The sequence below is a fragment of the Hesperophylax consimilis genome, chromosome 8 (assembly GCF_061612785.1).
Source record: "Hesperophylax consimilis isolate HC1 chromosome 8, BYU_Hcon_1.0, whole genome shotgun sequence".
NCBI classification, from domain to species: domain Eukaryota; kingdom Metazoa; phylum Arthropoda; class Insecta; order Trichoptera; family Limnephilidae; genus Hesperophylax; species Hesperophylax consimilis.
The window spans coordinates 39435813-39462777 of record NC_142843.1 but is presented as its reverse complement, the minus strand read 5'-3'; the positions used below and the strand labels follow the sequence as shown (position 1 = coordinate 39462777).

The 26965-nt window shown below is 35.1% G+C and overlaps 1 protein-coding gene across 1 annotated transcript; it reads left to right on the top strand.

Moving 5' to 3' along the window:
* The first annotated feature begins 3722 nt into the window (after positions 1-3722).
* LOC149422035 (NCK-interacting protein with SH3 domain) lies at positions 3723-22858 on the top strand. The gene is made up of 11 exons (XM_089634657.1): positions 3723-3908; positions 6577-6761; positions 7298-7435; positions 8776-8977; positions 9693-9928; positions 10479-10715; positions 10929-11051; positions 14011-14194; positions 15710-15931; positions 17962-18134; positions 21934-22858. Exons 1-11 carry the CDS (start codon positions 3884-3886, stop codon positions 22120-22122), a joined length of 1914 nt encoding a protein of 637 aa, XP_089490783.1. The 5' UTR covers positions 3723-3883; the 3' UTR covers positions 22123-22858.
* Positions 22859-26965: the final 4107 nt, after the last annotated feature.

Here is a 26965-nt window from a genome sequence, read left to right as displayed (position 1 = left end):
AAAACCATTTTGCATTTTGCATTTTCAAGTGGAAAAGTTTTGACCCATTTCCATTTTGCATTTCAAATGGTTTTGGGTACCCATTTTGCACATCTCTGAAAATGATACATCAAAAATTATTTAGGTATATTATAATGTAATATTAGTGTTTGGCGAGTTTGTCCTGGCACCAAAAAAACAATTTCTGAATAATTTCTGCAACGGACCACGCCATACTCTCATGGCTTGGCCTATTTCAGCATATCGTTAGTTCAATCACTTCCTCAATCATTATCAAGCTAAACCTACTTACAGTTGGTGGCCATCACATTAGGACTAGTGGTATTTTTTGCAATTATCCAATTTGGATATTTTTTCAAGCAAATATGAAAAAACCATGCAATTTAATGCTTTCATTCACAGGAAGAAAATATAAATAATAAACAAATATATTTCACATATTTATTAGGTACTTACTATAAAAATATATTAATATTTTGTGAAACCGCCTTTATTAGCAATCACGGCTTCAATGCGACGTCCTGTCCCTTGCCCACAAATGATGGACCAGCTCATTACTGAGGATGGACAATTGACCGTCTCCACAATGCAGTCGGGATGAATTCAGTCTACGATGGACAAAGGCTGTTTTGTCCACCATTGCTCGGAAGATTGACTCATCCAAAAAGCAGACCTGGAAAAATGTGCCTGCTTAGTTTTAAGTTACAGGGCCATATTATCAAATAAATTAATGTGTAATTAAAAATATTTTTACCAAATAACTTTTCCCACTTCTCAACAGACCAGTGGCGGTGATTACAAACCCCCTCCAGCCTCTTTTTTTTTGTTCATGGTAATAATAATAATAATAATAAATGGATAATTTGTGGAGCGCCGTTTTTGTGAAAAATCACCTCAAGGGCGCTGTACAATTTATTTCCTAGGATCTACATTTGTTATTTAGAAAAGATACCAAAACATACTTACCTGGCAAGTCACTTCCGACAAACACACTTATATTAAAAAGTTTATGCTTATAAAAGATAAAACTGCACGCAGAGGACACTATATCAAAAAACAATGGTCATCGCATGACCTTAAGTCTGCTATAGTTTTTATTTTAATTTAACTGTATTTTAAATGTCTTAAAAAGCCTACAAAGTTTTAGTTGTTATCATTTTTATTTATTTATTTTTAATTATTATTTTTATTTATTTTATTTTATTTTTAGTATTTTTTTATTACTTTTTGTTAATTTAAATTGCCGTCGACTGTGAATGTGGAGGTTTCTGAAATTATGGATACGACTGTCTGAAAAGGTACGTTTTAAGTTTAGACCTAAATTCTGTCGAGTCTGCGATCATTCTCAAATCATGCGGCAGTCCATTCCAGGCTTTAGGTCCTGACACGGCGAAAGCACGCACACCGAACTTAGTATCTGGTGTGCGCTTTGGTTCCTTCAACCTTCCGATAGCTGATGACGTTGCTGACCTAAGGGTTGACTGTCGGGAATTGGAATCTTCTGGAATACATAATTCTGATAAGTAAGCCGGAGCCATTCCGTTAAGTGACTTAAATACCATCCAGCATACCTTGAACTGGATTCTTTCAGGACATTTGAGCCAGTGCAGATTTTCGAGATGCTCTGAAATGTGGGAGTATTTAGATACTCCGGTGATAAGCCTTGCCGCGGCGTTGAAAACGGATTGTAATTTGTTGATTTGACATTTGGGGAGACTTGCATATATTCCGTTGCAATAATCTAGACTGTGAGTTTTGACATATCATCAATCCCTACTTTTTCAAATGGTTCAACTCCTGCTTCCTGGATAAGTTTTGTCAAAACCTTTCGAGGCTTTTCCTGCTCTTAAGGCAGATGTTTCGGATGATGAGGTCAGCTCTAAGCGTGGTTTTTCCTGTTCTCCAGGCAGATATTTTGGATGTAGTATTTTCTTATGTAGTTTTCGGTAGTCTCTTAGAACCAAACACCTTCACACTTTCAATTTTTTTCTTCACTGCATTACAGAATGGTGAAAATCCTTCACCATGTAATTTACCTTCACCCACATTCAGTGGCGGCTCGTGACTTTTGTGTGTACTAAAATGCTACTATTAAATAAAATGGCATTATTGATGTTGTTGTAGCCAAAAACTTCTTTTTATTTCTTTTGAAATTCGTTTTTTTGTATGAAGATATTCAAGAAATTTCAGTTTGGCAGTGCAATGCACCGATTTCCCGAAAATTTTCACACAAAATATCGAATTTTCGAAAAAATATTAAAAACGTTTTCAGCTACAACATCAATAATGCCATTTTCTTTTAATATTAGCACATATATTAGCACTCCTAAAAGTCACGAGCCGCCACTGTCCGCATTACAGCATGCGTGTAAATCTTTCACCATTTCTGCAATTTTCCTTCACCCGCATTACTGTATGGTGTAAATTCTTCACCATTTCTGCAATATTCCTTCACCCGCATTACAGAATGTTGAAAATAATTCACCATTTCTAAAATTTTTCGATGAAAATATTGATTATTCTGCAAAAGACCTGTGATTTCACCAATTTTTGCCGGAGGAATATCACATTTCTTCCCCTTAGCTGAAAATTTCATGAGAGAACTTTAAAATTTTGCATTTGGTAAACTTTACACAAATATAAAATAAATACTTTAAATTTACTCCTTACCGTTGAATTCACAAAATAAAGCAATGATAGGAACTACTAAAGACTCGAATCCATAAATAAACCACTCTCGAATCACAATAAAAACCAGAAAAACTCAGATCAAAATCATGCAAACTAAACTTAAAATGTACCAGCATAAATAAACCACTTGTACCAGTGCCGCATAGATTGGTGCCGTCAGATGGTCAGATGGTCAGATCAGATTGACTTTGACAGGTGACAGTTGACAGCCAGAATTGCCAATTAACAATTTTTTTAATAAACTTTACAAATAGAACGCACTCGTCATAATATAATAAAAGATTATCTATCCATATGTGAATTTTTATTTGGGAGGCGTGTTTGGGTACCTCCGCCCTGGGAAACATTTATAATTAACACCTCTATCATAGGTCACCCCAAGTGGTCAGCTAGGTTTTGTGATTTAGCAGGGGTGCCCGGGTTCATCGTGTGAGTGTGTTCAGGATGCGCCTGCCCATCAAGTGCGTGGCGTGCCAGATCGGGAGAGGCTGACTTGGGGAAAACATTTTACCTCTCGACCAATCGCCTTGCACCGCAGTGGGAGAGATATATTCATATGTCCGTTACACACTAATATCTAGATTTCTACCCAACCCTCATATTTACCCAGAACATCCTATCCATCCTTCCCAGAACATCCTATCCTTAAAAAGACCCTCCACAACGCATTCCAAAAGATGACAAAGGCCCCGAGGGAAATTATTTTCCTCACGGCTCTTCTGTGGGGTTGATGTAAAAAATAACTACACAAAAATTGTGTAGTTCTAATTTGATGGCCACCTAGCCTATTTTTGATTTTCACGCTAAAAAATCATATTATTGGTAGCTACTTGCGCCCTTGAGGTGATTTTATCACGAAAACGGCGCTATACAAATAATCCAATCATTATTATTATAACCTCTACTGAAGCGAACCAAAAAACCGGGCAGTCCAGATGGTCCAGTTCCTACTTTCACTAGTCCGTCAGGCTGAATAGCTTAGGCAGATAACATCATTGAAAATGGATGACTATTTAAAAAGTATAGAACTGTCAACATTGGTAGACACCCATTTTAATTTCAAAATTCAAGTTCAAGCTAATTTCAGTTTCGTTTCGTGCAAATCTTTATGTTTTATTTGTAAATAATAAATATATCGCTTAAGCATCTTATATGCGTTCGCGGTTTTGCCCAAACCTAAGATTTCTTCGAGATGAGTGAAAGTCTCGTGAAAATTGGTAAGTTCATAATAAATTCATAGTATTTTTTCGTTATTGACCGCAAATCTTAGATCTTATTTTCTCTTATAAATCTGACGTACTGGTTTTATATTTCTCAAGTTTTTTGGTTATTTATCCATAGTGACCACCGAAGTCGAATTTTCCTCACTATGGCTAGATAAAATATCATTCCTGATGCATTAACAATATTTTTACGATGTTTATCATCATGTCAATGTATTAAAACAAAATATAGGCAAGTTCATAAATAAACCACTCACGGCAAGTTGTGAATTGAATTGAATTGAATGTATCAATGTTTATGATGATTTAAAACAAGTGCTTGAAGGTCATCAATTTCTTGACAGCTGATAAAATTCTTATTTTTTTATATGTAATGTCATTAATTTTTTACTAACTAACTATGTTTCCCATTATTCCTCCACTTTCGAGTAATACATATTTATTGATGTAGCGATACGTTGAGCTTTATGGACATAATGTTAGAAAAAGTTTCTTACTGGAAAAAGAAAAAAAGAAAGTTGTACCTATCTTAAGAAATCTCGATGCGGCCTCTCTAGAGACCAGAATGCAGGTTACTTGAGTAGAGAGTAGACCCAGTGCTACAGCAGACCACTGTATCATTCAGTGTATCAAACATCCAGCTTTTCCTCCTGTTCCATGCAACCCCGTATCCCTGTCTAAGGAAAATTGTGCAGTTTTACATCAAAAGTATCTTGTGCTTGTTCTTCTTCTATAATAATACAATGAAAAGATTGCAATTCTCTGAAATTGGAATCCAGAACTTTAACAAAAGTATAACCCTTTTACGACCAAGAGATTTTTGAATTTTCACTACTCTGCATAAAAATAATAATATTTCTTTTCTATAGTGTAATTTGATGACATTTCACCTTTTTTTACTCTCAACTCTATGAAAAAAGGTAGGATGTATATAGTTTTTCAAGTTCGAATACAAATTGTATATTGAATATTTGAAAAATATCATTTTATTATAATCTTCTGTTGATTGTTGTGGCTAACTGAATAAATTAGAGAACAAGTTCCTTACGAAATTTGTGGATAAATAGTGTTTTTCTTAGTGTAGGCACAACTTTTCAACCTCTATGAATTGCACCCCAGTGCACCATATCAATATTATTCATTCACGTAGGTAAATTCTGTTTAGGGATGCTACACGCATTATAATCTTTAACATAATATACCAAATATACACAGATAAAAAAATGGGCTTTCCATAATTTTTACTAAATTGTCGTTACATTCCTCGTAAAAAATCAATTCTATATTCTTCATTTTAATGATTTGAAAGTAAAGTTTTTCATGCTACATTCAAATATATTGTAAAACGGTTGTGAAAAGATAAAAATCTTACAAGTTAAGAATTCGAACTGTCTTCAACGCTAAGTGTAAGGATCTATAACATCAGGGGATATAAATGTACCTAGATGCAACACAACGGCTGCGCAGCACCATGACCAATATCTAGACCCAAAGCTATTTAAGGCCCCGTAGTAAGTGTTCAAAGATGGTTTTAAAGGGAGATATCGGCCCCTTAGAGTCAAAAAAACGTAACTCAATTTTTTATCGATTCTGAGTTACGGATGGTAAAATGAATTACTATTTTATATTTAAAAGATGTTCACAAGCACAAAATACCATCCTTTAACTAAATGAGTAGACATTATTAATATGCTTCGTTTGTTTAAAAGTATACAACACTGATTAATTGAGAACTATGTTTTCTTGCTCTCCTGTAAAGTAGAGAAAAATGAGATACGTTTTTTTGACCCTAAGGGGCCGATATGTAAATACGAATGTTAGAGGGAGCGCTCTAATATTAAAAAAATGATTGCGAAAATGGTGAAAATATTTAATAAAACACGACTTGTTTGAAATAGAACAAAATTCACTCTACAAATGCTTTAGTTGTATTTAAAGGTACACTGGGAATTTTTTCATGCCTATAACATATTAAATAACATACACATTGAATTTCATATAATTTATATTTTGGCATAACAAATGTATAGATCTTCAAAAATAACATTTTTTTTTTGGAACTTAAAACTTAGAGTTAACGAGAAACTTGTTATAAATGAGAAAAGCTATTCCAAATAAAATATTAAAAAAAATAATGTTACATTTTTATCCAACACCAATTTCACCAATGTTTTTCACATATATTCTTTTTCCACTCTGTTTCTATTTTCTATGTGTTTTCACTGATTCATTTACTTACTGAAAAATTTTGTAGCTCTATAAACCTACAATTTTTATTTTGTAACTTTATTATTTATTATAAGTGAAAATACTAGCTCCCCAGTAAGACCCGAGAATTCTCTACTAACTGGGTAATTAAATGATCTAATTGAGTATGCTATGTAACATATTATTAATTTTTACTTTTTCTTTATAATTTAAAAAAAATCAAGATATACAAATCATGAAACATTTCAGAATGCTTAGTGTTTTGCTTATGGTGAGACATGGTTCTTTCATTGATCTGCAAACTGGAAGACTGGTTAGTAGGGATGAAATGAAAGTAGGGATGGTCTGTGTCTGTAATCAGCTTTAGAAGCTTATCACGGTAGCTTTTTACTTTTTTGCAAAAAAAAAAACTTTTTACAGGATTGCGGACTGAATGAATGTTGCTTTATTTCAGAAGGCCATGAAATGTTGAAAGCCCAGTATAACTTTGAGGCGACGCTGGCAAAGACGCTGAGCTTCAACGAGGGGGACTACTTCATCCTGCACCAGAGCATTAACAAGCAGAGGAACTGGTGGCAGGTGGTCAACATCCAGGGGCAGCTGGGCTTCGTGCCTTCCAACTATGTATCCCCCGTGAAGGTATGCGCTACATACTATATTTTACAATTGTTTGATTGCCAAAGAATTGTTCAAATGGATAAATTTGATGTAATTTTTGCATGTGACAACTAAATTTATTTGCATATATTCTCATTGCTTTTGTACATACAAAAGGGAAAAACTCTACTAACAGACCTTTACTCAATTCGGCGAAGACCTAAAGAAAGCCGCCTTTTGGGCCTTCATTAATTTCCGTAAATATCTATAAATATCAATGAATATCTCATAATTATATACACAATTAACTACACAATCTTTAGTCTTTTTAGCTGCTCCATTAATTTCCGTAAATATCTTGTGAATACCTCCTAATTATACTCACAAAACGGCAGCGTGTATTTAGCTGCTCCATTAATTTCCGTAAATATCTATAAATATCAATGAATATCTCACAATTATGTACACAATTAACTCAGTGAAAAAAAATCATATATTTGATGTAGACACTTCTGGCATTGAGCCCCAGATGTATAAATACATTTAAAAATTATGGCATATTGTTACTGTGTGTGTAGGTGGAGCCACTATTCATGATCAAGTTTATTGAGGAGTGCGTAGCGCGCATGAACGATGGTACGCAGCTGACCTCGGATAAGCAAGAGTTGATCACGAAGCTCAATGAGAAGAGGAATGAAGCTGAAATCGCATTGAAGGTATGCAATACACTTATTCAATTCTATTCATTAGCTAATTCTCTAGGTCAACTCAATTCAACGTCACAATTACACCAACACTATACAAGACAACCTAATAAATTGTACACTAATACAGTCAAGACTTCTTCCACCATTCAGTGCAGAAAATACAGTTAGGTGTCAGTTTTCAGGTTATAATTACGATCAGTTTCTCGTTATTTAGTTCGACATTATCGAAAATAGTCATTTTGAAATGGTAATTATGCTCCTGTTGATATTATTGCGGAACTTTGATGTGATTGGCTGTAGCTTTTCGTCCAGTAGAAGTTCGAATTTCATCCGGGTAGTGGAGGGGGAACAACATAAATACTGAGCAGTCCGTTAGTAGTTGTAATTTCCTCATCAGGTGACTCCGTGTGAAGAGATAGATCTTTATTTAGATGTGATTCAGAATCTGTTATTACAACAGCACGCAATACTCATCACTAATTACTTTTGTCCTTGTATTTGATAGAGTTAATTGAATGAATATAATTTATGTGTCGGCGACACGGTATCTCAGGACTTCGGGGTCTGGGTTGTAGCTACGCCTTCTCAAATTTTACTTAACCTTTCCCTTACTGTGCTAAAAAAATACACGCGTTCCGGTGCTGTGTAGTCAATACACATCTCAAAATAAGCAATTTAATATCGGAAAATTATTAATATTCATAGCTAATCGATTATGTTTATTATATTTTATATCAAAAGTGATAATAATTGTAATTTAATTGCTGAAAACATGAAAAAACCATCGGCAGATGCTAAAGAAACTTGCGAGGGGTCCACATCTAACTATGGTTCACGGCCAACTGACTGGCTGGCGACGCGGCTGGCACAAACACAGCTGTGCGGTCGTAGGTATCTATGGTCTAAATCAAAAACTACAACTGCAGAAGTGTGGATGTCTCATGTTCCCGCATAGCGAATTAAAGCGGGACGTCAATAGCGTGTCATTTCCTCGCACACTCTTCACGTATTAGTATCACACGGTTGATTGTATTGGTGTATTTGTTCCCGATTTTTAACAAAAAACTCTGATTTTTAATTGAATTTGAAAACTATGTAAAATATTTTTTTTAATTCAGTGCATAAATGTATAACGGAGGAATACCTAAAATCTGAACCCAGAATTTATTATATTTATAGAGTTATTAAAGTTATTAGAAGCAATGTGTAGTAAATACACACCACAGATTAGGAAAGGTTAAATATAGATTTTATTTTAAAATGTCGGCATAATTCTACACACGTACGGTATTGGTTCCCTCGATATAAAGATTAATTTATCTTTTTTCATGTATGTTTAAACTTTATAGCCCTATATAAAAAAGCAGGCGCCCCAGCCCCCCGAGTTGAACCACGGGCTGACCAACGGGCGCTCCCACCCGCCCCCTGCCGCGTCCCCCATTCCCGAGGGCAGGTCGGGCGTGGCCACCCCTTCCCAGGAGCCCCCACTTGCGGGGATTAAGATCCACCATAACAACCACAGCGAGGATAATGGATACGAAAACCTACAGGGTGAATATTATCACTTTTTCTCTTTCCACTAACTCCTAGAGCAATTTTGGGATATTTCTCCCAGACGTCAAACACCTGTAGAGTCTTTTTGGAAGATGTCACGATCATAAAAGTCATGCTATCTCATTTTGTATTATGGTGAAATATATGATTTAAATAGGGTTAGAAGAGAGAACATCATGCTTCGTATTTGCATTTAAAAGTTCACAATAGACGCTCCTAAAATTTTTGAAATAATTGAATGAAACAACATTTAGCATTTGAAAAATATTTGTCAAGACTGGCAAATTTTCAATATGTATTTTTATATGAAACGAAAAAACAAAGAAGTGATAAAAACTTTTATAATACCTTTAAATTTTACTTGATTAAATGTTTTTTAGTTTCCTGGAAGGTGGTAATTACAGTTTACCCGATACAAACTATCGGTACACGTGACTTTAAAAACGTTGTCTATGTTTGCATTCAAAATTTTTATATTTTTAATTGCGTGTATATACGTCCATTTTGTAATACTAAAATCTGAAAGAGACTTAGAAAAAAACAGTGTTTTTATCTGAAATCGAATGTATTGCAAAAACATTTCCCACACAATCTGCATCTTGACCAATTTCAGCATTTTAAAATGTTTGAAAGGTTAGTAAAATTGTGTTTCCAGTGTGTATTATCTATTCAACTGTAATAATTTTTTTCTGTTATTTGTTCTTGTTATCAGATGTGGTGGGGAGCAGCCAGTTGCACGCTGTTGCCCGCTCCCCGTCCCCCGGAGGCCGCAGCCCCCAGCGCTCGCAGTCCAGCCCCTCCATGGCCGCGGGCGCGGGGCCCGGGGAGCACTCAGCCGCACACATGGCTGCCGTGCTCTACAGTATGGTGGAGCGGGTGCGCACACACACGCGCCTGAGCCACGACATGTCCCGGGTGGCCGTCACCACAGTACTGGATTCTTTAAAGGTACATTCTTTCAATCCAGCTTTTGTTACAGTTTTGAAACCCTGTACATAGTTTTTAAAGAGCATTCGTAGAGGAGACCAAATTCCACCCTTGGACATTATTGAGAGGGTTTTTTTTCACTTTGAATACTTTTCAAAATGTGTGAACAACTTTGTATAATATTAATATTTTCACCAGAGTAGAGCAGACCTGTAAAAAATCATAGGATATTGCAATTCCAATTTTGAAAAAGACATAAAATAATTTTCCACTATTTGTAGGTACCTACTTCATGGCTTGTCTGAATTATTCTTCACGCAAACAGTTTTAATTTTAAAAATGACACCTAAATTCAAAGTTAATTTGAGTTCATTGAATGTGAATAATTTCATGCAGGAATAACGCACACCGCAGACAGATGAAATTATTTTCTTTATTATTTATTTATTTGAAAAAATTCAATGCGACAATAAATAAACCCTAAAAATACCTCTTATAAAAGGAAATTTTTAAGGTTTATTTATTATTTATTAAAAAGATTTAATTAAGCCAGCGAACTATCCATGTTTAGGAAGTGCTAGAGCGCGGGCGCTGTGCCCCCGTGTGGACGCTGTCCTCGTTGGCGAGCGGCGCAGGCCCGCTGGCGGCAGAGCGCGCCACGCTGCGCAGCACCAGCGACGCACGCCGCCTGCGTAGCGACCTGTCGGCGCTAGCCGCTTGTGCGCAGGACGCACAGCAGCGCGCCTGGGCACTCCACGACGATGAGCACACTATTGCCAATCATCTGACGGAGGTTGTCAGCGTCTTGGTTAGTCCTATTAACATTATCCCGAAGATTTAAGCTATGAATCATTGAAAATCTTATATTTCGCTGTTATGTTTCTTGACTGACTAAATGAGGTAAATATTAAGTTGATTTATCACACCACCACGTTTCTCAAATTCACCCAACCTGTTGGCGATACAGTTTGTCTTGTGAGTTATTATTATTATTATAACTAATGATGAGTTTTATTTACAGACTAATGCAGATGTCCGAGTATCGTGCGATGTGTTGGGCACTGAAAATTACGAGTATGTAAGTGCACTAGTACTGTTCTACCAAATGGAGACCAGATGGCACATTCGGCAGCTTTTGATTCAGGTAATTTTTTTAAACAAAACCATTTACATCTCCCTTCTATAACATGGGTTTCTTCAAGGCCCAGGTTTACTACTTCCTTCCCCAAAGAGACCCTTTACGCAGCATCCTCAAAGATGACATAAGCCCTGAGGATAATTATTTTTGTGTGGGTTACTTTGTTGAATTAGCCCTTCTTTGCTGGTGCTATGCACTGATTTGACATGTCTATAATTATTTGAATATCTCTGTAAATGTACTAAATACAGAGTTTGTATTTTAGGTGTTCCTCAGGAATACATACATGTATATATTGGATAAAATACTTAAAACATAGTTTTTATGGAACGCAACAAGAGAAAAAAATATTTCGTAAAAAAATCAGAAAATAAATTGTTAATATATGTGTAATGTATTTCTGTTAGTGTTTTTATCTTGGCAAGTATCAACACAATGCTTGGTTGTCTTTAGTAGCCGATGGTCTGCCGGCTCTAATGGACATATCACGCATTTTATGCTTGATATGTCCATCGAGCTCGAGAGATATTTTTACGGTAATGAACGACTGCAAATCTTGAAAGTGGAAATTACCCCACTTCCCGATCGAGCTGAAACTCAGCAGATAGACTCTTTGTCGATGACAATGCATTCTATCAACTTTTGGTGTTAATCATGTACACACACGCAGACATATACTTATTCTTCTAAAGTCTGTTTACATTATAGCAGTTAATCTACAAAATAAATGTCAGTTCCACCCCCTCGGCATCTGGAAATGTCGATAGCGCGGTTGACTCCGATCCCTGGGCGGAAGATTCAACCCTCAGTCAAACCAAATATGTATATTTGTTTTTATGGGTTAATTATTTTTACTTGATTATATTTTCAGATGGTTTGTTATTATTTAAAGGAGGTATTGCTCTTTGCAGATGACATCAAACTATACAAGAAAATAACTGATATAAATCATTGCCATATACTACAGTCAAATAATTAGTAAGTTTAGAGATTGGTGCGTTCAAAATAATTTATTTTTAAATGTAGTAAAATGCAAAACCTTGACTTTCTTCAGAAACAAAAATCCTGTTTTATTCGAATATTCCATCAATAACATAGCTTTAGAAAGAGTCACAGAAATGAGAGATCTTGGAATTATTTTGGACGAAAAACTAAGTTTCACCAATCATATCCATCAAATTGTGAACAAAGGTATGAAAACACTAAGCTTCGTATTAAGAACAACTAAAAACTTTAATTCTTTACAAGCCATCAAACTATTATACGTATCTCTAGTAAGAAGTCTAATTATTATTGAATATAACTCAGTAGTTTGGTCTCCATCTTACAAAATTCACATTAACAACATTGAGCGAATACAAAAAAAATTTCTACGTTTTATAAATTTTAAATAATATCCCTGTCGTAGACTTAAAATACAATTTCTTATTAAATACTAAAAATACATACATTAGAAGATAGACGTAAAATAAACGATTTAACGTTCTTATTTTTGATACTATTTGATACTTATTTAGTATTTTGATACTTAACTCTAAATTCGACTGTTGTGAACTCCTGCAACTTATAAACATACATACACCCACAGTAACAACACGACAAATACAATACTCTACAGCACCACACATAAGCGTAACTACATTGCCCACTCTCCGATACAACGACTTCACACCATGGGAAATCATTACTTGGGTGATGTTGACATATTCAATACACTTGGCAAGTTTTGTGGATCATTTAAAACATTTATTTCAACAATACTCCTAAACACATCATGTAAACCTACAAATAGCTGTAATTTTCTGTTTTTGTTTCTTGTGTTTGTATGACTTGTTGCATAGCTTTTATCAAATGTAATTTTATTCTTATTTTTTATGTTTCAAAGTATCTGTCAAATTAAAATTATACTACCAACCATGTAAAAGCCCTCTGGGCGTTAAATAAATAAATAAATAAAATAAAATAAAATACCACGTATATCATATAGGGTTTTCCAATAAGAGGTGTTATTTTGAATAGCCCGCTATTTCGGTAGATGTTACTTTTGAAGCAGTCATTTTTTGACATTTGACAAGTAGAAACTACGCCATTAATAAAAATGGAACGATACACGCTTCAACAACGCATTAAAATTCACTATAAAAATGGTGAAAATTTGGCAGAAACGGTTCGTAAAACTCGAACATTTTTGGGTCATCGTGAAGCACCTAGTCGGACCGCGATACAGAAATTGGTGGAAAAATTCGAGCTGTTGGGACAACTTAGTGATGTGAAGAATAAAACCCGTGCACGTCGCTCAAGAACAGCCGAGGATATTGCTGCTGTAGTCGAAAGTGTTAAAGAAAACCCAGGTTTGTCCATTCCTCATTGTTCTTTGGAATTAGGCTTTCCACAAACGTCATTACACCGTATTTTGCATAAAGATTTGTGTCTTAAAGCTTATAAAGTTCAGTTAACACAAGAACTCAAGGCGGCCGATCATCAACAACGTCGTGTCTTTGCTGATTGGGTCCTTGAAATGCGTGAAAATGATCTGGAATTCCATCGAAAAATCATCTTGAGTGATGAGGCCCATTTTCACCTCGGTGGCTTCGTCAACAAGCAAAATTGTCGCATCTGGGGCTCGGAAAACCCAAGAGTTATTGTTGGAAAGCCTCTCTATCCTCAACGTGTGACTGTTTGGTGCGGTTTATGGTCCGGCAGAGTCATTGGACCTTACTTTTTCGAAAATGAGGCTGGAGCAACAGTTACAGTGAATGGATTGCGCTATCGAGAGATGATTAATGATTTTTTATGGCCGGAATCGGATGGTATTGATCTGGACAACGTTAAATTTCAACAAGACGGCGCTACGTGCCACACAAGCCACGAAACCATTGATCTTTTACGATTGAATATCAAAATAACACCTCTTATTGGAAAACTCTGTACATACCATGTATGTGAATATGTAATCATTTTATAGGCTTTTGGTGTGATGTGCTCCCTGGACCGTGAGATAGTGAAGGTGCTCTGCAGCTCCGTGCTGGCCCGAGAGCTGGCGCGGGACATGCTGGCCAACCAGTCTCACGCCGAGCGCCTCTCCGCTTCCGCCAACCTGCTCACCACCATGCTGTCCATGGCCGACCAACTTCCGCTCAGCCACTTTGGTAACATACATTGCTCATTTCCTTTCTAATCACCCTATTACATCAGTACAGCCGCACAACGCACGTGAGTTGATCCCAACTAGCAAATTAGTTCTGTGAAATAAATAGTTATTAATTTTCTCTTATTTAATACTAGCTGACGTGTACCCGGCGTAGCTCTGGGTTGTGAATGGTTTGTAGTAAGGATTTGGGGTTGTGAATGGTTTGAAGTAAGGATTTGGGGTTGTGAATGGTTTCTAGTAAGGTTTTGGGGTTGGAATGGTTTGTAGTACGGATTTGGGGTTGTGAATGGTTTGTAGTAAGGATTTGGGGTTGTGAATGGTTTGTAGTAAGTTTTTGAGGTTGTGAATGGTTTCTAGTAAGGTTTTCGGGTGGTGAATGGTTTCTAGTAAGGTTTAGGGGTTGCAAATGGTTTTTAGTAAGGATTTGAGGTTATGAATGGTTTGTAGTAAGGATTTGGGGTTGTGAATGGTTTGTAGTAAGGTTTTGAGGTTGTGAATGGTTTGTAGTAAGGTTTTGAGGTTTCCAATGGCTTGTAGTAAGGATTTGGGGTTGTGAATGGTTTGTAATAAGGTTTTGAGGTTTCCTATGGTTTGTAGTAAGGTTTTGAGGTTTCCAATGGTTTGTAATAAGGTTTTAAGGTTGTGAATAATGTGCCCGAAAATATATTCTTACAAATTGTTTACAGAACATAGACTTCTCTCTACTTTCTCTAAATATAATATCCATGTATTATGTATATAAACCTTCCGGAAGAAATTCTCTAAATGATAGTGAAAACTCTATTAAAATCCGTTTAGTAGTTTAGAAGAAATAAGCGAATAAACAGACAGACGCTGATATCATCAGCGGATGAGAACTTAAAACTAAAATTTCCTCTGAAATTGTAAGATTTTTATGTGGGTACTTAAATACCTTCCTACTTAATTATAAACCATGTAATTTAGGTAAAAAAAATATTTCAAATAAGGAATAGTTATAAAATTTTTCCAAAAAATATCACTATCTCAATAACAATTCTTATTTCAACCTTTTTTTAGGCAGATAGGTACCATAATATTGAAAAAATTCAAATAATAAAATCCAAATATATTCAATAATTTCACATTCTAAAATATAATCATTACTGAACGATTAAAACGGCCACCATCTTGAAACGGAAACGGAACCTACAAACGAATTTACAGACGAAATGAAAATGGTTAAGTAAAACCGAACTTCGCTACTTTCAGTCAATAATAAAACAGTCAAAATAAAGTGTAGGAAATCATTTGTAACTATAGTACAGTGTTTGGGCCTTTCCATCAATGTAAAAATCCGCACATTGGCTTAATGGCAGTTTGATAAAGCCTTCAGAAGGGAAATCAGCTCGCATTTGTCAATTTAGCCAAGCATCTGTGCGCCTTGTTTTTCTTGCGGTCTAGCTATATCAAATGTAATAATAAGCCTTTCTAGGTATAGCCACAAAGCATAACTCGGTACTTATTTGTAATGTATGTTTGTATGCATTTCCAGAACAATTGGACATGGAGTTTGTCAGTTTCCTGCTGGAGTGGATCGAGTCCCCACCGGAGTCGGATGTGGAGGACCACATCCCGGATGACTTCCTGGCCACGGTGCTCGCCCTCAACCTGCAGTTCCCAGACCAGGACAACAACCTAATCCTCGATGGCCTGCAGACGCGTTCCCACTCCAAGGTCTTCACCGAGAAACTGCTGCTCCTGCTCAATAGAGAAGGTAATACATAATAACTAAATAAGTACCTACCCAATTAACACCTTAGCCGGGAAGGTAGTTCTACCCGTTCGGTCGATTGATGCTTAACCGTGGGAAGGGTATTTCTAGCTTTTGCGCCTGCCGCATTTCAATGGCAGAAAAGATGGAATTATTCAATGTTTTTATATGAATATTATATACCAATCTTTTTGTAAAGGTCCCAACTATATGTACATAGTTATCGAATAGTAATGCAAGTCTTCTTTTTATATTTATCTTCGTGCCTTACTTTTACATTGGTATTTCAACAAAAGGATTGTTTATTATTTGTTATTGTAATAATTCAATTCCTGGAATGAGAGTTCTTATGACCGTGAAACCCGATTCGAATCTCTATCTCTGCTCCGCCCCACTCAACTCCTAGGTGCAAGCGAGGGAGAGATGTTGGGTGTATTTAAAGAAACCAGGTATGGGCAAATAACGGTAGGCGGACTGTAATAAACATATCACAAGATTAATTGAGTTGCATTTCAAATAATATTCGATTTTCATTTAGTACTTTTATAACTTACGTAGAAATGTTTATTAAAATATTTTAATTATTAACCTCTCCCTTACTGTGCTAAAAAAATACACGCGTTCCGGTGCTGTGTAGTCAATACACATCTCAAAATAAGCGATTTAATATCGGAAAAATATGAATATTCATAGCTAATCGATTATGTTTATTATATTTTATATCAAAAGTGATAATAATTGTAATTTAATTGCTGAAAACATGAAAAAACCATCTGCAGATGCTAAAGAAACGTGCGAGGGGTCCACATCTAACGACGGTTCGCGGCCAACTGGCTAGCGGCTGGCGACTGGCACAAACACAGCTGTGCGGTCGTAGGTATCGATGGTCTAAATCAAAAACTACAACTGCAGAAGTGTGGATGTCTCATGTTCCCGCATAGCGAATTAAAGCGGGACATCAATAGCGTGTCATTTCCTCGCATACTCTTCGCGTATTAGTATCACATGGTTGATTGTATTGGTGTATTTGTTCCTGATGTTTAACAAAAAACTCTGATTTTTAATTGAATTTGAAAACTACGTAATATATTATTTTTTAATTCAGTGCATAAATGTATAACGGAGGAATACCTAAAATCTGAACCCAGAATTTATTATATTTATAGAGTTATTAAAGTTATTAGAAGCAATGTGTAGTAAATACACACCACAGATAAGGAAAGGTTAAGATATGACGATTTAAAACAAATTAAATAAATTCGCGCGGGAACTTTATTTTCGCCAGGAGGCAGCGTAGCGCCTGTGCAAAAAAATACCCACCAGAAAGGTGTTAAGAATTTCCCCTTTGATATGTTTTCCCGACTAAGGAGAGTTTTTTGAACCCTAGAAAAACCTGTTCAAATTACGAGGGTCATCCAGAAAGTAAGGTTACAAAAAAATGCTTGTATTAAATGGAAAATTCACAGGATATTTCACAAATATATAACTATTTTTCAACATAATCGTCGTTGCGATCGAGACATTTCTGTAGTCGGGGCTCGAGCTTTTGTATGCCAGTGTCGTAGACCTTCGCCGTCAGCTCTTTCAGCCACTTTTTCCCAGCTTCCTCGACCTCCTGATCGTTGGAAAAAGTTTCCCACCCAAAAATTCCTTTAGTTTAGTGAACAGGTGATTGTCCGAAGGCGCCAAGTCGGGTGAAAAGGAGGTGTGGGTGACAATATCCCATCCAAATGATTTCAGCAGTTCCTGTGAAACTCGCGTGGTGTGGGAAAAACAGATGCCATGATTTCTCCGGCTGAACTTTTTGGTGGCTGAGGAAGATGAATGACTCCACTGAAGTGATTGTCTTTTGGATTCTGGGGTGTAGTGACACACCCACGTCTCATCTCCCGTCTACTATATATAATACACGCATATTACATTTATAGAAAGTAGAGAAATATCTATGAGCAACACCTGTTATACTTCAGCTAGTAGCTCATAAAACAACATCCCATTCCAAAATCACATAATAAAGTAATTATTTTTTCCAGATGATCCAGTGAGGGTGCTGGAGTTCATTCCGGCAGCTCCTCACTCAGTTCTGAAGCTCTCTCTGGACACCTTCAGCCGACGCACCACGGCTTCGCTATTCTACACCAACGACACAAAGGTGTTGCTGGACATCACCGTGAGGCAGCTGGCGGACCTGTCAGCCGGAGACCAGGTCAGTAGCACCTTGGAATATGCCCACTATCCTCACAATATATCAATATCTGAAAATTTTAAAAATTAAAAAATTAAAATAAATAAAAAATTAAAAAATTAAATAAACAATTAAAATTCTGAAAATCCTAAACAATTCTGGAAATTTGTTAAACAAAAAAGTACTAATGATAATGATCTCCCTCCAAGTATGTTCTTTCATGAAAATCATGCTACCAACGGTCTCGACATTGCTAACTTTTTTGCTGAACACTTCTCGTCCGTCTATTCTGATACCTCGTGCACTATCCCTCCACTCAACTATACTAATACTATTGATTTAAATAATTGCCAAATCACACTTATAGATGTCTTTAACTCCTTAAAAAATCTCCCCAGCAAAACAAGCACTGGTCCTGATGATATTCCAGAAATATTACTGAAGGAATGTAAATTTACTATATCTAAGCCAATTTGTTTGTTATATAACTTGTCAATATCATCTGCCACTTTTCCAGACTCCTGGAAAGTTTCTTATATCAGACCTATTTTCAAATCTGGCAATAAGTCGAACGTAGAAAACTATAGACCCATATCGATATTATCCCATATTCCTAAAATATTTGAGTCAATAATCACGAAGAAAATCACACCTATCTTTAAAAATGTACTGATCGAGGAACAGCATGGATTTAGATCTGCTAAATCTACTACTACTAACTTACTATCCTTTACCAATTCCATCGTCAATGGTCTAGAACAGGGGTCTCCAAACTTTTCAGCCGGAGGGCCACATTGACTACTCCAGTGAGTTCAGAGGGCCAAAACCGTTTTAATTTCTAGACACCCGTATTTTCTGTCCTATGGGGGGGGGGGGTAGACAATAGAATTTTCAGGGGTGAAAATATAGCTTTAGATAACGTAGCTTTGAAGATAATTTTTGATACTCGTTTCTCAGACCTTGATATCATAGCGAATCAAATAAAGATTTTTCAAAAAAAACCTCTCGATATATTCGCGCGATACTTGTGGACGCAATGTATTGGTGCCAAGTACCTCGCCAACGAGCATATTTATTTATTCGCACGAAAAAATTCGCGGAGTTTTCGCCCCTTCTGAGCAAGGTCTTAGCAATTAGCTGTCGCGGGTCCTTGATGACACTGGTCATAAGATGTCGCGGGCCGGATGGAAGACACTGGCGGGCCAGATACGGCCCGCGGGCCGTAGTTTGGAGACCCCTGGTCTAGAACAAGGCTGCCCAACCTTTTTAACAGTTGGGCCAAATTGACGATTTTGAATCACTGGCGGGCCACTGAATACCTGACGGTTCCTATTTCCATGGGGGGGGGGGGTTGTTACGGAACTTCGCTGAGAAAAAAAATTCCACGCACCCAAAAACATCATGTGTGATTCCCCACAACAATTTTTAGAATTCCATGGGGGGGGGGGGTGGCTACAAGATTCCATTTCGGACGCGAAAAATATTATCAAAAGCCGGTGTATTTTTGTTTAAAAAGTAAGTTCAACAGGTTGGATTTTTTCGTCGCTGATTCTCGTTCTGAGTAGCCTAAATAGCGATAAATCGCCTTCGTTGGCAACACTCGTGACCGCGCGCAAGCTGCAATGTTTGTTTTACCGCGGGCGCGCGACACTTTTTCAAATTGGCGGGTTTTTTGAAAATGGTTCACGCGGGCCACTTATAAATCGTTCGCGGGCCACATTGTGGCCCGCGGGCCTGGGGTTGGGCAGCCTTGGTCTAGAAGATAACTCACAAATAGATGTTCTATATACCGACTTCTCTAAAGCTTTCGACAAAGTAAACCACTCAATCCTTATGGCCAAACTATATGCTATCGGTATTAGAAACCCCTTGCTATCATTCTTTAATTCTTATTTAAGAAATAGAAAACAAAGAGTTAAATTAAACAACTTTGTGTCTACTATTATTGAAGTAACGTCCGGCGTACCTCAAGGAGCACATCTAGCACCGCTTCTTTTTAACTTGTTTATAAACGACATTATTAGTATTTTTTCTCATACACGCTTTTGGCTTTTTGCGGACGACAATAAGATTCTAAAGATAATAAAAAATCACGATGACTGCCTTCTTTTCCAATCGAATATCGACTCTTTCAATGATTGGTGTAAAATTAATTGCTTGAAACTAAATGTCGATAAATGCAAAATTATGTCCTTCTATAGATCAAAAAAACCGATTGTCTTCGAATACAAACTTAATAATATTTGCTTAACAACTGTAACATCTATTAAAGACCTTGGTGTCTCTCTTGATAGCAAGCTTTCTTTTCGGGATCACATAACTGCAATCGTTAATAAATCGCTCTACTAAAAACTAATCGCTCTAAAACTACTTGGTTTCATCACTAGAATCACTTCGGACTTCAAAAACGTAAATACCCTTAGAACTCTGCTGCTCCTTGGTTCGCCCCCATCTTGAATATGCTTGTGTTATTTGGTCTCCTTTTTATGCTGTCCACATTCGACGCATTGAATCTGTTCAACATCGGTTCTTAAGAGGGATTGCTAGGAGGCTAGGTTTAGAAAAAGGCAAATACTCATATGATGAAATTGAACGAACTCTAAACCTCTCTCCTTTGGAAGTCCGTCGGGAAAGAAATGACCTCATTTGCTTCTTCAAAATTATAAATGGTATTATTGATTCACCTACTCTACTGCAACTCATTCCCTTCAATATCCCCTCGCAAAGACTCAGAAATAATGAACTGCTCTTCCTCAACCATCATTCGACAAATTATGGATATTATTCACCATTGTCCAGAATGTGTAGACTGGTCAACTCAAGTCAAAACCTTAACTTTTTTGGGATAAGTCTAAATGATTTTTGCCAGTCGCTAAACAAGTGACGGAATATTAAGTGTCCTGTGGTCCTGACCCACAGCGTATTCTTGACTTGATTCGACTTGTCACTTTATTTTCTAATATTATATCTACCATATGTCTTTGCTTTCATGTACCTTTGTCTACTCCGATATTTTTCATTTTACTTTATTCGTGTTATTATTTTGTAATTTAGACGATGTCCGTCAATAAATAAATAAATATATGATTTAAGATTTTCACGGCCAAAGGTATTTTTGCCATTTGTTTTTGGGGTGTTATGCCGTGTTGCGCTAACTCCTTTAGGCTAAAGAAGGAGTTAGCGCAACACGGCATAACACCCCAAAAAGAAATAGCAAAAAAACAATATCTGTATGTTCATTTGAGCGATTGGTTGTATATATATAAACATTTACCATATTAAATAATTAATATGATTCCTCAAAATATTAATATAGAAACATATGAACTGCTTACTGTGTTTTAAAGCCTAGATTTCGTCGTTTATCCAGTATTTTTAGGTTCTATAATTTTGGCATATTATGACAAGCGGTCGCTCAAAACTTTTTTGCAAACTTGCCATGATATGCCAAAAATCGCTTGAGTGGATATACAATATGTATAATTAGGGTAGGTACTTTCTTTTGAGAATTTTTGTTCCATTTTTTAAATGTACTGAACAAATAAAAAGAAGTCACTCTGAAGGATAAATTTGCATGTAAAAGATAAAACAGTGTGTTTGAGAATTGTGGCGAAAATTATTCAGTTAGCAGTGTTATGTTGTGTATAACAGTTTGCTGAACATGGAAGTATTAGATACAAAATATTTTAATCTAATAACTTTCCACACAATCACTCTTTTGATGTTTTTTGTATCGGTTATTGTATTTCACCAGCAGTCCGTATTTAGCATTATGAAAAAAAAAATTAATGACCTTAAGCTAATATTTAGTATTTATTAGCGGCGCGCCCTCTACCTGCAGCTGTGCCTCGGGGTGCTGCGTCACACGGACTACAGCCACGGCCACCGCCAGGCCGACCTGCTGCGCTGCTTCACGCGCATCTTCTGCGAGGAGGGCGAATCCAGCAAGGCTGACCAGAACCTTGTGAGGACCATCTCCAACGAATTCCCCCAGTACTTCAAGGCGTAAGACCGCATCACAAGAGTTTTCACAGTGCTGTAAGACACGAGTTCCCAGATGTATTACAACTTTCCGTGTGACTAACAGCAGTATGTACGTGAAGGCGAACAGTTTTCAGCAAGTTTTCGCAGTGCTGTAAGATGCTTTATGACTTCCTGTGAGTTCCCAGGTATATTATGTTTTTCTGTGTGATCCTTGCTTCGGAAGGTTTAATACAGCTCTATGAAAGTTTCTTCTACAACTTACAGTTAGTTCGCCTGGTACTGTAAGGATTAAGACACTCTTCGTGTTAGTTCCTATGCAAATTCCAACTTTCTGCAATGTGTTAAATAATTTCCTTTTTCATAGTTCCCGACATACTGTAAGGAATTAGTTACTATTTGTGCGAGTTGGCATATTACAACTTCCTGCAAAGAGTTAAAAAGAATGTAAGAAATATTTGTCATTATTATGTAATGTTTTTTTCCCTGTGAGGGTAAATTTTGATACCAACACAGAAAACTTGTTGGCCATTTGATAATTTTTGATAATTTCATTATTTTATCAAAGGCACATAATATATTATTATGTATGCATTCACTTATTATCATGTATATATTTTGTGAACAAAATTTGTGATACTCACATCAGATCACACAAAATGATTTTTATGTTTTCATGTCCTTAATATTGTGTATGGAAGGTTGATAGAATACCTAAATACCATATAAAAATGTTCCCTTTTTATAAATATGCTTTTGCATTCCAAAATCAAACAAATCCCGGGCAAATCAACCCGTTGCCTACCCTATTCGTGTATACCCAAACTTAACATATTGACGGACTGGCAACACAGAGGTTTGCGATAAGATACAACCTTTTTTTTGTGTAAGAGGAACAAAATTTTGTGTTTTGTGAAATTTTTCCAACTTAACAATGAAAATCAGTAATACAAAATTTAAACCATCTTTGGGTATGACACTGAGGAGAGAGGCTATATAATTCTACAATATAAAACTTGACTTCCCTGCCTGCTGTGTCTTATCCCATCTCTGACTAAAAGACGTATATCCGCGATTGTGTTAACTTTATCAAGTATTGATTCAAACGAAGTTTTTTTTTTTTTATTATAAATAAATATGTTTAAATTCGTAATTTGTGATCGGAGTATACATATTTCTGAATATATAATATGTATGAATCTATATCAATATGAAACCGATAGATTTTCCTTGAATATATTTACGTACAAAAATATGCTATGATAATCCAAACCCCCTAGTCAACAAATAATAGAGCTTAATCCACACTATTTATGATCCTTTATTACCTAATGTACATTATTTTTATTTAACTTATATAATTATTGTTGTCTATAGAGTCAATATAATTACAATGAGCCCAATGTGTGCTGCACGTACTAGGAAATTATAATCCCTATTCATCACAGTTTATTCACCAGACACAGTTGTTATCAACTTGAGAATGATTTATGATTTTCACTGCCGATAAAATTAGGTCGGTCTATCTTTGGGTCTTGCGCCATGTTGGGTTTTCCTACTTGAACAAACATTTCGGACAGCCATGCAGTGTCTGACATATGAAAGTGATTAATTTTAATAACATATATACCTTATGCATGTGTAGGTAAATACAAATTCAAAAAAATCAACGTTTATATTGTGCCAAAATGGATCCAAAATGTCAGATTTTTTTTTGGTTATTCTCTGGGAATTATTACTATATTTTTTTATAATTTTTAATTTCATAAACGAAATAAAAAGTAAAGTTACCGCTTTCTTGCAAACTCCTTAAATAGAAGGCCTATTTTTGAATTTTTTATTTTTTTGAAATTTTGCGACGTTTTGATCAAAAATGTTTGTCGTAAGCTTTTTTTCAACTCTTTTCAGGTTTAAAATTAAAATATTGCACTTATTTAATATTAACTTGTATTGCAAATACAAAAATCTAAAAGGTTATTTTATCTAGTTTCTAAAATGGTATTTGTTTTTAACATTTTTAAAATGAAGAAATTTATAGAACATTTCAAATACCTTGGAAAAATTCCAAAATTCGATGAGAAATTTTTATTTTAAGTTTATACAACACATAAACAACCCCCTTTGACTGAATAAGCGATGTATATATCTGTATCTTTCCATAAAATATTTTGTTTCAGTTTATACATTAGTAATGTTTTCACATACACGGTCGTTTATCAATTGAATAAAATTTTCACAATGTTTTTTAGTAAGGCTGCATTTAATAAAATATTTTACGTAAAATTATTTTTGCCAAGTATCTAAAAAAAATAAATTATTAGTAAAAATATTGTAACTAAACAATTTACTAGGCACACAAATAATAAATAATAATTTTGCTCACAACCGTTGCCAAAGTTTTGATATTGACGACTCAATGTGCCATTATTTATTCGATATTATATTTATGTTTCTGTGAAACTACATTTCTTTGGAACTTAATTTTTTAAAATATGTAGTAAGCTTCTATGTTTACACACAAACCCCTTTAACATATTTTATTTTAGTATATTAAGAGAGATATTTTTATTAAAACTTTATTTTACAGTTGCACAGTTTAGTTTTTAGGTATGCTGTGCTTTTGCCATTAAAAAAACATTTTTTTAAGCACATCTATTTTTTGTAGCATGATTATTTTTTAGCATGACTATTTTTAGCTGCTAATCAATTTTGTTGATAAATTACTTTATTATAAAAAAAAAACTTAAAATGCCGACATTAAAATTTGCATTATATTAATGATAACAAGTTATTATATGAGCCTTCTTTAATTATACATTCTTGTATGTTGGCTTTTGTATTGTGATTTCTTATTTACTAAGTTGATATTTACATAGTGCATAGTATTATGTACCAAATAGTTTTATCTATCTGTGACTGTTAATGTATAAATACATAAAACACATAGGTAGTCATGTCTGTTTCTTTTTTAGATAATATGTTATCAACTGTTGAATTTGGTTTATGCTGTTGACCAATTTCTTCATTGTTAAAACCCGATGGTCAAAGAATGCCCTTTCTTACGATATGGAAAGGCTTCAATAAATGAGTAGTTTATTAGTGTTGGCTAGTTACAATCATATCAATTGCCTGTTAACCCAACCCATCCAAAGTTATTTTGACTGAAACTGACCACAGAAACTGAATAACTGCTTAGCGATTCTGCATTGATCATCAATATTTTCAACATCACTTACAGACAGTTCAGCAACCATATTTTGACGCATGTCACGAAAAATTGAATAATAAACATGCTGCCTAAAGGTATACATTATGGCCGCCCGGAGGGAAGGCCTTATTAGATAGTGGTCATAAATTGTTGTCGGAGGGAAAGGGTTAACTCGTCTATTTTATTTTTATTTTCTGAGATGCATTTGTCATTTTTTGATGGCTTTTTTTAGTTGCTAATCAATTTTGTTGATAAATTATTTTGTTATTTAAAAAAAACTTATACTAGACATTAAAATTTGCAGCAATTTTATAGCTTTTTTTATAGTCTCTACTTTGTTTCTTAACACAATGTTTGCGGGTGGTTTTTTATCAATCCACTCCGCAAAGCGTTTAAATAAAGTTTCACAATGATAGATATTTCGTACGAATTTCGTAATATATTACGAAATTAATTAATTAATTTTGAATACAAATAATTTGTAACAGTGGAATGGAGGCAGAAATGAAGATGTAGAATGTCTTCAACCAAAGAATATCTCTACAACACTGAAGAAATGTAAAGATAAAAACAAAATGACCCGGCAATAATTCTACGAATTGCTGGGTACTGGGTAATTTTTAATTCACATAATAACAAAACGTTTTGGAGTTTCCCGCCGTCTACCAATAGCATGAAAATACTAAAAACGCTCTAAAACTTCTCCCGCTCTCTACTAACAGTACGCAAAAGACGTGTTTAAGCGTCTCCCGCAAACAATGTGTTTACATAGATATTAGATATTTCAGCCAATTGCAAATTGTTTGTTTTAAGAGATGAAAAATGGTTTAATATAAACATTACTACTTGTGTATCATTTAAGACGGAATTACTAGGTGAAACAATTCCCTCGTTCATAGTTCAGTGGATAATAATAATAAATAAATTGTTATGCTGAGATGGTTGCACTCCTTGCCGGAATGTTGGACAAACTGTGAAGTTTATGAAAAGCAGCACAGTGGAAATTTTAGTGTAATTATTTGCACAATTGCATCTCTGAATGCATTTATTTTTAATCTCTGCTATTAAATTTAACTCTATGCCCTTTCATAATTATGCATTTAAACTGAGTATTTTCGAGTATCAAGTAAAAAAGCAAAAAAACTAATGATGTACATTCCTTTTGAAAAGTGAATTATGAATGTAATATTGTATTTGGGCAGATAATAAACCTTCGCAATAAAGGTATAAAGTGTTTCTAAATTATGAATAATATTATGGATCTAAATGTATTTGAAAGAAATTTATTATGAATGTTTGGACGTAAACTGTAAAATGTATTTAACAATCAACAAATTTTATCAAAAAAAAAAAAAATATTTGTATTATCTTCAGGTTAAAATTTAGTTCTAGTAAAAGATTGTTTGTCTATTAGCTAAATGTTTACCGTGGATTTGTTGTATTTTATACATTTGTTGAAATATATATTTACAATTTACAGTCTATCGTGTTACGTGCTTGGTCGGAAAACTTAACTTAAAAAGATTTAACCTTTTCAAAATTCTTTAGGACAAAATAATTGATATTAAAAATTATATTATATTAGAGTTTCAAGGTACCTAAAATGTTACTTACATCAATTTTAGATGCATTTTTCCATCTAAAATAGTGGGTTGATTATAGC